Consider the following 11,185-nt stretch of genomic DNA (forward strand, 5'->3'; position numbering starts at 1 on the left):
AATTCAGAGTAGATCTCTTCTTCAGAGACATGAAGGTCCCACTCTGAAATGACACCTCGTGAAGAGTTCAAAGTTTTGTGGGGGGTTACAGTGATAGGTATTGTTCCTATTGATGTGGCTTTCAGGATTTTTTCCGCCTGTTTCATAGTTGTAGCTTCAACCAAAAGGTTGCCAAAACAAGTCGTTTTACAGATTTAGGTGATCCTGCCAACCCTTCTAATCCTTTCTGGATAAAGAAGGATGACATCTTTTCAATTGACTGCTCTCCGGTAAAATGGAGAATGAGGAAAAGCAATGTTACAGATTGTGTTTTATTCTCAGTCCTGGCTCTTTTGACAGAGGTGTTGCCTGATCGTCTCGATTAGGTAGAGGCCTTGTTAGGGCCCCAGAAGAAATAGAATTTAAATTACTCATATGAGTAAGATAATTTCCGATGCCCTAAGTACCTCACCCACCACTGAGCCCTACGAGGGGATGCTCACTCGTGAACTAGCAGGTACTGCGTACACGAATGGGACGCCAAGTTTGCTTAGGAGCACCATACCCACGTTTCCATTAAGCCTTTTATCCCATCCTAAGACAAGAGGGAGGGAGACTTACTGGAATGCAGTTGACCCTAGCAGTAAGAACCACCCGCCAATTGATCCCAGCCGGGCCATTTCGGGACCACCTGTCTTGTCGAAGTAAGGGCCAAAGTGGTGTATTAAGGCTGGGCCCCTCAATCACCAGGATCCCCTTTCCGAATTCCATGGGTTGCAGCGCACGGCTGCACACGCCGGATTCCAACGATGTAACCCTGGAACCAAGGTATGGACGTTAGATCCCAGTGATGCTAATCTGGAAAGCCAGCAGCATCACTGGGAGGTCCCCTCACCACGTACAGGTGCCCACGTCGAGGGGAACTATTTGAGGAATAGTTTAATTCAAGATAAAATGGGTAATTTGTCAGTGTTATTTATTGAATCTGAACTAGTTTTTTTTTTTTTTTTTTTTTGATTTGGTAGTTGTTGGCGCATCGGCTTCTGTGGCCATATTGCACCTCCCAAGGTTTTTGCAGTACTTTGATCCAAGCCCGAGGCGGGAATCGAACCCGCGACCTTTGGGTTACCGGGCAGGTACTTTACCCACTCGGCTAGCCCGGTCGGCCATCTGAACTAGTAAACAGCATTAATTACGATGATTTAATAGATATTTTCGGCAAGGCAATACCAAGAAAAAAAATATTTTTGCACATAAATTGTATGAACTCATAATTTAGTTTTTGCATTGCTGTTTTATAATGCACCTGCTATTATATATTGCTAACAAAAAGATGTGGATATTTTTATAATATTTTTGTAATGCAATTTTTGATATTATTTATATATGCAAGTTGTTTTTTTTTTTTTTGGGGACTGGTATCCTAAAAGAGGGCCACCGCAGGAGCTAAGCGCCTCGGGCCCCGAGAAGTGTAAGTACAGCCCTGGTTGTAATATGCAGATGATGATTGTGCAAAGGTTTCACTTACGGCATTTGTAATTTCATCAGCAGTGGTTAAGTCTTGTCCATGCCACTGTATCATTGGAGTTGGAATGGCTAGGGGTTTGCCAATAAATTGTCTGATTTTATTCCATATTACTGAGTCATCTGCATTTTTATTAATGGCTGAAGTAAAATGCATCTAAAATTCTTTTTAGCTTTTGCATTATCTATAATTGCTGCAGATCAAATGTACTGGGCTTTTGCTCAACTTTTTCATAATTAAAAGAATATCAGCAGTAGAAAATTTCCAGAACAGATTTTAGGCCATATGCTTCTCTTTTTTTGACTTTGCTGAATTCATCGTTCCACCAAAAAGAACAGTGCCTATGATGGCTACAGGTAGATTGTGGAATTGCAGCTTTGGCCGCTGCTAGCATCTTCTATAGACTGGGAGGACAATCAGATTTGCATAACTGTGTTCCTCATCTACCCTACAATCCTGACCTTGCAAACTGCATTTTTTTTATTATTATTTCCAAAGTTAAAGTAGCTGTGAGGAAAATGTTTCCAGTTGTTAGAAGTTTAAAAGACATCAGAAGCAATTCTCAAATGTATGTCAGAAATGGCTTCCACCATGTGTCTGAAGAATGGTTGAAACATTGGAGTAAGTGCTCATCAAATGGGGACTACTTTGAAAAGAACCAAAATATGGATGATTAATAAAGGTATATTGTGAAAAAAAATTATGATTGTTCTTTATTGAACAGCCCTCTTACTTTCAGTTCTATTCACTGATGTGACATTCTCTGTTTCAATGTTATAATCTTCTGAAAGGAAATCCCAGGGGCCCACATCTAGTGAGTATGGGCTTGGCACACCCAGGGTCCCGAAATGGATATCATCATTCTCTTTCTTGATGATTCCCTTCTACTTCTGACACTCTCTCAGAGGGTAGTTCGGAATTTTTTTTTTTTTTGGCTAGTGCAGCATAAGCCTCAGGCTTCCTTGCACCATATGGGTAATGATAATAATAATAATGTTGGGGTCCCAAAAAGAGAATTTAGATTATCAGGATTCATAATAGTTTTATTTTGTTTCAGTTCCTAGCCTCCCTACCCAACACAGAAGCACAAAGGACATCAGCTGGTAACAAAAGTGGGATGCCAGGGTTACCCAGACATCATGCCCAATCCGTGCCCCAGACCATAATGGTAGGCCATGGTTGTTGTTGCTGCTATTGGGTCTAGTAACACAAGGCTACTAAGGCCAAATTCTTTAATTCATAAGCATATTGTTAGAAATGTTAAATTATATGCTTCTGTACAAGCCAATATGTTTTAGATACAATAAAAGTTCTTCAATATTTGCTTCATTTCCTAAGAAATGAGATAAATCAAGAGCAAAAGGGATATCAGGTGATATATTCAATGTGGAAAAAGACTGAAAAGTTTGACTGGACGGTTGAAAGGGACAATCAATCAGAAAATGATGGACCGTAAGTTGCATCTGACACGATGAGCACTGTGGTAGGGGTAGATCACGGTATCAACATAGTTGAACCTTGCAGGCAAACCCACTAGCCTACTGATCCTGGGTGAGCCTCCCTGGGACTGACCATCTTGTCGAAGCAGGCGCCAAAGTAAAACTATAAGACATACTCTTAAGCTCCTCAACCACCAAGATCTCCCTTTCTAATTTTCCACAGGTTACATGGCCTGGCAAATATGGCACATTCCTATTATGTTATATGGAACCTATGCTTAAGTGTTGGATCCCAATGGTGCTAATTTGGAGGATCAGAAACACCACTAGGTCATCTCCTCACCACTTGGGTGGTAATATCAAGTGGTGTTGGAATGAGTGCAGTGAAAGGCAATGAATATGGCTGTGTCCATAATGGTTCGATCCAGTGATGACTCTTTTTGGCCCTGAGTGGTCTCTTTTGACCCATGGGGAAGGAAACAAATAATAGCATTAGCATTAGTAGAGGCATTTGATGCAAGAAAGCAAGCTTATGCAGCATCAGCCAAAAAAAAAAAAAAAACCCACTTCACCCCTCTGTTCGTTCGAAATACCTGTACAGCTGAGCCTTAAACTTATTTAAGCTATCAACTTCCACGACAAGGGATGGAAGTCTGTTCCACCAACCAACCACCCGCTGGCTAAAGCCAAATTTCCGCACGTCTATCCTACATCTGTCTTTCCTCAATTTGAATTTATGCCCTCTCAGGTGATTATTCTGAGCGAGAGGAAGAATCCCATCAGCATTGAGCATGCTCAAACCATTCAAGGCTTTATACACCTCTATCAGATCACCTCGCTGGTGCCTAGTCTCCAGACACTAATTTGCAAAACTTAAGCCTTTCTTCGTAAGAGCACCCCCTTTGTTCCATTCACTAATCTTGTTGCCCTTCTCTGTACTCGTTCCAGCAGCTCTACATCCTTCTTGAAATGAGGCCTCCAGACCTGTATACAGTACTCTAGGTGTGGCCTGACCATTGCCTTATACAAGGGAATAATCACCTCCTTATCCCTGCTAGAAAAATTCCTATATATCATTGACAATACACCATGAGCTACTCTTGCAGCCCGTCTGCACTGCTCAGAGAACTTCATATCTGCCTGCACAATCACCCCCAGGTCCCTTTCATTCTCTACCACTGTCAGTGTAGTACCACAAAGTTGATACGTTGCTCTGGGGTTGCTGTTTCCCATGTGTAGTACTTTACATTTGTCAATGTTAAACTTTATTTGCCACCTCTCAGCCCATCTGCTTAACCTTTCCAGATCCTGTTGCAGCAGCATAGTGTCAGTAGTGTCCTTGACAACCCTGCCTACCTTTGTATCGTCTGCAAACTTCAACATTAAGCTTGATATACCATCATCAATATCATTTATAAATACAGAAAACAATAATGGACCCAACACTGAGCCCTGAGGGACTCCACTAATAACATTAGTCCACGACGAGCAGTGTCCATTGATTACCACTCTGTCTTCTCCACCTCAGCCACCCCTTTATCCACAGCAGCAATTTGTCTCCAATGTCACACTGCTCCAATTTGTGCAGCACTCTTCCATGTGCAACAGTATCAAAGCCTTTCTAAGATCCAAGTATATAATATCAAAGTTATTCCCTGCATCCAGTTCCTTTGTGACTGCATCATAGTATCCAATCAAATTGGTCAGGCAAGACTTCCCCTTAACAAAACCATGCTGTGTCGGAGCTATAACTGAAGTCTTGTCTAAATGATCCTTCAGTGCTTCTTTAACTAGTGCCTCCATTAATTTTCCTGGAACAGAAGTTAAACTCACAGGTGTTACCAATACTAATACTGGTGTTACCAAGTGAACATCAGCAACTAAACATTGTTAGTTTAGCTGTAATTTAATGTAGTATTTTCAGAATCATGTTATATGTAAAAATTTGCAATAGCAAGTGGAGCACTTAATGTAGTTATGAAAAGAGAGTATTATAGTAGAGTAGTAACAATATACATGAACAGTGTTAAATGTAATTATAAGTAAATATGTTGCATTTAAAGGAAGTAAATTTTGGAGTTTATTAAATGTTTCATAGTGTTAATACTAAAAAAAAGATTAGTTTTGTGTCCAACGGTAGAGCTTTATTCTGTAGAAATACAAAGTAACACAAGTTAAATAGTGTTAGAAGTGAACAACGCATTTATGAAATCAATAAGAAATTTGCTTATGTTAGCTTATCTGTGGATGATCACATCACCTTAACAGTTAAATATCTCTCAAGGTATGTTTCCTCAAAAGCTATATATGTGCTATACTTTGCATTATTACTAATCAGTTAGAAAATGGCTACTTTAGATATTTACATGTACTAATTTGCATAAATTAGTACGTGTAAATGGAGATAAGGGGCACTACTACTGCTTCAGAAAATATATTTTATTTTTTACCCAGAGTCATGGTTTATTTCTTAACACTTCTCTGGTGTTTCAAGAAAGAAATAAAATTTGAACAAAGTATACATAGAAAAGTCTTTAGTAAAACAGGTTCTGACCTGGGTAGAAAATCAGAGGAAATCCCAAATTGACCAATTAAAGATAAATAAATAAATACCAATTCTTCGCATTAAAGTTAAAAGGAAGTAATGTTTGTTTTTTTTTTTACAATGTGACCGAGTTGGCCATTCTTGGGTGATGGTTACATTGTATATCTCAAACTGTGGTTTTATGTCCATCAAATAGGCAAAGCAAAGAATATGTGCAATTCCAGGAATAATATACTGATACTTCATGGACTTAGTTTCCATGCTGCTTAGCACGTCACCATTTTGTTTGGTGCATACGTGTCCATGTATACAACAACCAATAAGTAGACTGCAGAAATTATTCTAACTGCTCAGTTTGATAATAATTAAAACCCGTTCTTTAGGAAACAGTGAAGGCCAATGTGCAAATAATATTTAATACTGAACTCATACAAAGTAAAATATTTCATGCTTTCTTAGTGACAGTATAATAAAGAAATAGACAAAAAATTTTACTGAAATCACCTTTATTCCACAAACCACCTCTACCTAATTTTTGAGTTCCAGCTGATTAAAGAATTTGTGTATTTTGACTACTGAACAGCTGATACCATGTCCTTATTTTCAGTTAATTCATTATTCAGCTTATAATAAACATACCTTTCCTTTTTTAAATATTCCACCACAGCTGGTGTTAACACCACATAAAACTACATGTTGGTTTTCTTAATAGAATCATTTGATAATACACTGGACATTAAGAACTAGTTTCTTAAAAGCTGCCTAACTGCAAACTATTTTTCAAATTCTTAAAGCCTGTTTAATGCACTCTGTACTGGGTACACTGTGTAATTTGCCATTTTCAAATACGTTTATAACGTTCAAAATTTTTACATGGGGATAACAGAATAACTGTGAGATTAATATAAATTAATTTCAGTAAAACGACCATAAATCAAATATCAAAATGTCAATAAAATTTTGAGAAGTAATTGAGTGTCACTGTAATAGCGACCCAATAAACAAACAAAATTGGAAAACAGAATCGCATGCATTTAAGAGGTTTTACCTTATCACACATGTATATTGAATGTTACGTTTCATTTGGTTCGTTTGAAAGCAAGTTAACGGTCACCCTCGTATTATTACTGCTTCCTAAAACAATTCGCTAACAGTATTCTTCGGGCTTTATTAAACTCAAAATAACAACTTGGGGGAAGAGGGAATGATCAAGTAGCTTAAAATTAAGTTCATGTAATTAAGTGTGATGGTAGATGCATGCTCGTTCAATAGCATGTACGTAAATGAACTTAAGTAGCAAAAACTGATATTTCTTATCTATATTTATGCAGGCGTAGAAAAATTATAACGACAGCCTTTATTCATACAGCAGCTGAATTAATTAAAACACATTCAACAACTCTTATAATTCCTTGACATTTCAAGTAAATACCAATAATAACAGAGAACTTCCTTTCCACTTACCTGCTTTACGCTTAAACAGGGGCATTTCTCAAAAAGAAAAAAAAAAAGCTTGAATTCCCAATAAATATGTTACCTTATAGAAAAAACCAAACAGCTATAAAACACAAGAACTGCGGATTGCTGTAACTATATTTACTGTACTGTACATTTTTTATATATAAACAAGAAGTTTTAATGTTCTACTACATCTTTACGACTACCTGCCCCACCTCTACAGCTGAACACCTTAAGCCTAAATAACTAATTATTTTATCATTAAACGCTCTTCTTAGCGTCGAAGGTAAATTATAGAAGTCCAGATAATTTGTCAATCTTTCTGGACTTTGATAAACGAGCTTCATTACTGATATTTCCATCAAGTTTCAAAATGAACCGCAAGTAACAGCACAAGTCACCACAAACCTAGGTAACCTTAACAATATAAAAATTTTACTCCAAGCGCAGAGGGCACTCTGAACGTTTCTTATTAAAATACCTAAATGATGCGTAGTGGAATCCAGCAAAAACAGGGTAATCGGATTTTCAGGGATGAGGATGATAAAATGTTTCCGATGACGAAATACATGGACAAAATGCACTCGGGAGAAGAAAAATTGGGAATTGTGAGGACCTAGCTATTAAAGGCAGGGAGATGTAATTTTTATCTCCCTGGCCATTGGAGGTCATCCTAATAATAGTAACGATAATGTTATTTCATAAAACAGTGCTTGAGTAGGGCTCACTAGCGTAGCTACCCTTTTTCGGGTCAGAAGGCAAAGAATACGTTCGGGCTCCTACTTAATTAATGAAAATTGCAAAAACAGGAGACAGCCAAAAACGCCAGGCCCCTAAAAGGCCCGGGGCTGGAGGAAATTTCCTTGCCTGCCTACATGGTAGCTACGCCACTGGTAGGGCTATAATTACTTTTTCTCTTGAGGCGAAATTATCATTCGGTGATCTTTAGAAAAATAGAAACCACAGTTCAGGTGCAATTACTATGTTTCATATAAGAAAACACCAATAACAAGTTTCTAGTCTCTCAGAGAAGGTAAATATATTTTTTATATATTTTGCAATACTGTAAATTGAACCTTTATTATGACGCATAACGTAGAACATTTTTGTTGTTGTTGTTGTTATGGAGGTTTAATGGCACATATGCTGCTACGGCTATAATGTGCCTATTCATTTATTATATAAAGAGATGAGAAATTTCCATAAAGTCATAAAAAATTCTGAAATCAGAGCTGATTAAAAAGCCCGGGTTGCCTGAGGAAGATAAAATATTCTGAAATATTTGCCTTATCACCAATGAGATTTTCAAGAGTTATTGTTTCACGTAGATTGACCAGTGATAGCAAGGTAATGGTATTGGTGTTTTTGGGGTACAAGGGCAACTAGGGCCAAAATGTGCCTGTTCATATGACATGTTTTTATATAAAATTTCGTTCCAGTTTGTCATCATAGAAAATCATATATTTGTATCTGCTTAAGAAAGGTAAATAGTTCATTTAAATTCTCATTGTTTCCAATAATATGGGTAAGCGATAGAGGCTCTTTCAGTCGTGACAGTGAAAGGAAACTATTTTTTTCGGAAATAGGAATAGTGCTTACAATCTAAGAGTATATGCTTGACGGTAAGTGGTAAAGTACAATGCGTACATCGAGGTGGAACATCCTGCTTGAGTAGATATATATGGGTTGGATGTGTATACCCTATGCGTAATCTTGCTAGCACAACCTCTTCATGTCTGTTTTGCCTGAAGCTAGATTTCCATGGTGCTGGTTCCTCTTTGATATCGAGCAATTTGTTGTTCGTTTGTGACCTCCAGATTTCAGACCACTGAATTGTATAGATTTTTTTAATGCACTTCAAATAATCTATGTATTGTACTTAGTAATGTAATGGTATTGTACTGATTGGTTTGGCTGCCTGATCTGCTCTCTCATTACCTGTGATACCAGAGTGCCCTGGGATCCAGTAAAATAACACTGCATGATTCTTACTTCGTAGGTGATTTAAGCAGGAAAAATTTTTTTGTTTTATGATGGGATGCGATATTGAAAGTTTATTGTCTAATGCAGACAGTGCCCTCATGGAATCTGTGTGTATTATACTGCTAGTATTGTGGGAAGTGTTTATATTTTGTAGGGCTAATTTTATTGCGTATAATTCTGCAGTGTAATTGATACACTCAACTGGTAGTGATATAGAAAAGAGGAAAAGACAGCTGCAGCACCAAACAGAAGAGTCTGTTTTCAAACCATCTGTATATATTATACAGCGTTGAGCATTGTTGAGGCATGGCCTTTATGTATCTGTTTAATAATTTCATCTGGCATGGGTTTCTTTCCCCATTGCTGAAAATTGGTATCACAGCTATATTGTTCAGATGTTTCAGCATTACATAATAGATTCCAACAGCTCCAGCAGCGCTATTTGGTGATCTGTTTAATGCTGTTTGGAGTTCAAAAAGACGAAAAGGTTGATTGTAGGCTAGAGAGACTGGGTAGTTTGGAAATTTATCTTATATTTTTCTGCTATGGCTTTAATTTGTAGAAAGTAATCTGTAGTGTGCGGAAGTTTCAGAGAAAGTCTCTGCAAGCGCGTTAACTATTTCTTGTGTTGAAGATATTTCTTCTCCATCATTGGTTAAAATTGGAGCAGAAACCGATAAAAATTTGCCCTTTAGTTGTCAAATTTTTTGCCAAATAATTTTACTGCTAGTGTCTTTTGTGATAGAAGAGGAAAACTGTATCCATTATTCTTTTTAGCTTATCTTATAATTTTGTCGTGCTTTTGCCTTAAGCCTTTTAAACTACCACCTAGTCATCTACCACCTTTGGTAGGTGGTAGATGATTTTCATCAACCGGTGAAATACCACCACGTTGCTTATTGGAGGCTTGAAGTGGTGAAACCCATGTTTAGTCTCTAGAGCAAAGTTTCCGGCATCCCACTCCCCCCATACTTCTCCTTCAACCCATGCACAGTACTAAGTACTTTAGGTTTTGATACCTTTCGTGTTTGGGGTTTTCATAAAAAAAAAAAAAAAAAAAACTAAATTAGGTTGTCGGTGGTTGGAAACTTACGGAACAGATTCCAGTCTTTATTTTTTTCTTTTTTCGCTATGGTACAAGCGTCATTCCACCAGTGTTTAAGGTTTCTGTGTTTGAAAGCAGAAGACACTTGTATTGCTTTGGAAGCTGTTGCTAGTATTTCTTTGGTAATGTGCTCGATGACATCATCAATGGACCCTAGTTGTATCAATTGGCTATCAAAAAAGATGGAGACAGAAAACTTTTCCCAGTCTGCTTTAGAAAATTTCCATAACACCCGATGATCAGGGCAAGGTGTCTGCGTTGTTTGAATTCTGCATATTATTGGGAAATAATCACTGTTGTGCAGATCATTTAAAACCGTCCAATCTATAACACTGCAATAATTAAAGACAAACACCAGCCAAGGAATTAAAAATTTACTATAAAAATAAAATATACAGAAATAAAATATAATGAAAACACTATCGGAAGACTAAAATATTACAATAAATTACGATAAAAAACGTTAAAAATATAGTTAAAAATACCGAAGCAATAAAATTATCTAAAATAAACTGGATTAAAAGCGATAAAACCTGAAGCTTTCGAAGACTGCTGTCTCCTTCTTCAACAGTATACTATTACTGCAATGACACATCCTTAAGAAGCAGGCCCATGGCACTCATGGACCTGCTTCTTAGGGGAACAAATAGATAAATCAATTGCTGACATAGATCCCGGGGAGATATGAGTGTAGGTGTTATGACCAGTGTTCAGCAAAGTTAGGTTCAGTTGGTCTATGAGCTTTTCTATGAGTGCCATGGGCCTGCTTCTTAAGGATGTGTCATTGCAGTAATAGTATACTGTTGAAGAAGGAGACAGCAGTCTCCGAAAGCTTCAGGTTTTATCGCTTTTAATCCAGTTTATTTTAGATAATTTTATTGCTTCGGTATTTTTAACTTTTTATCGTAGTTTATTTTATCGTAATTTATTGTAATATTTTAGACTTCCGATAGTGTTTTCATTATATTTTATTTCTGTATATTTTATTTTTATAGTAAATTTTTAATTCCTTGGCTGGTGTTTGTCTTTAATTATTGCAGTATGGAATTTCTCAGCCCCATAGGCCTGTTTGAAGATACAATCTATAATAGGAAGGGGAACAAATAGATAAGTCAATTGCTGACATAGATCCCGTGGAGAGATGAGTGTAG

General features: G+C 37.3%; 1 protein-coding gene across 1 annotated transcript in view; it reads right to left on the reverse strand.

Annotated features, from left to right (window-relative positions):
* The window catches only part of pkaap (A-kinase anchoring protein pkaap), a 392,730-nt gene extending 385,393 nt beyond the window's left edge, over nucleotides 1–7,337 (reverse strand). Inside the window, exon 1 of the mRNA XM_090388075.1 lies at nucleotides 6,953–7,337. Within this exon, the coding sequence (XP_090244201.1) occupies nucleotides 6,953–6,977 (25 nt within the window). The 5' untranslated portion in view covers nucleotides 6,978–7,337. The remainder of the gene's footprint in view (nucleotides 1–6,952) is intronic.
* Between the last annotated feature and the right edge of the window lie 3,848 nt (nucleotides 7,338–11,185).

This window comes from Mastigoproctus giganteus, chromosome 13, assembly GCF_048544385.1.
Source record: "Mastigoproctus giganteus isolate SK-2022 chromosome 13, ASM4854438v1, whole genome shotgun sequence".
Lineage (NCBI taxonomy): Eukaryota > Metazoa > Arthropoda > Arachnida > Uropygi > Thelyphonidae > Mastigoproctus > Mastigoproctus giganteus.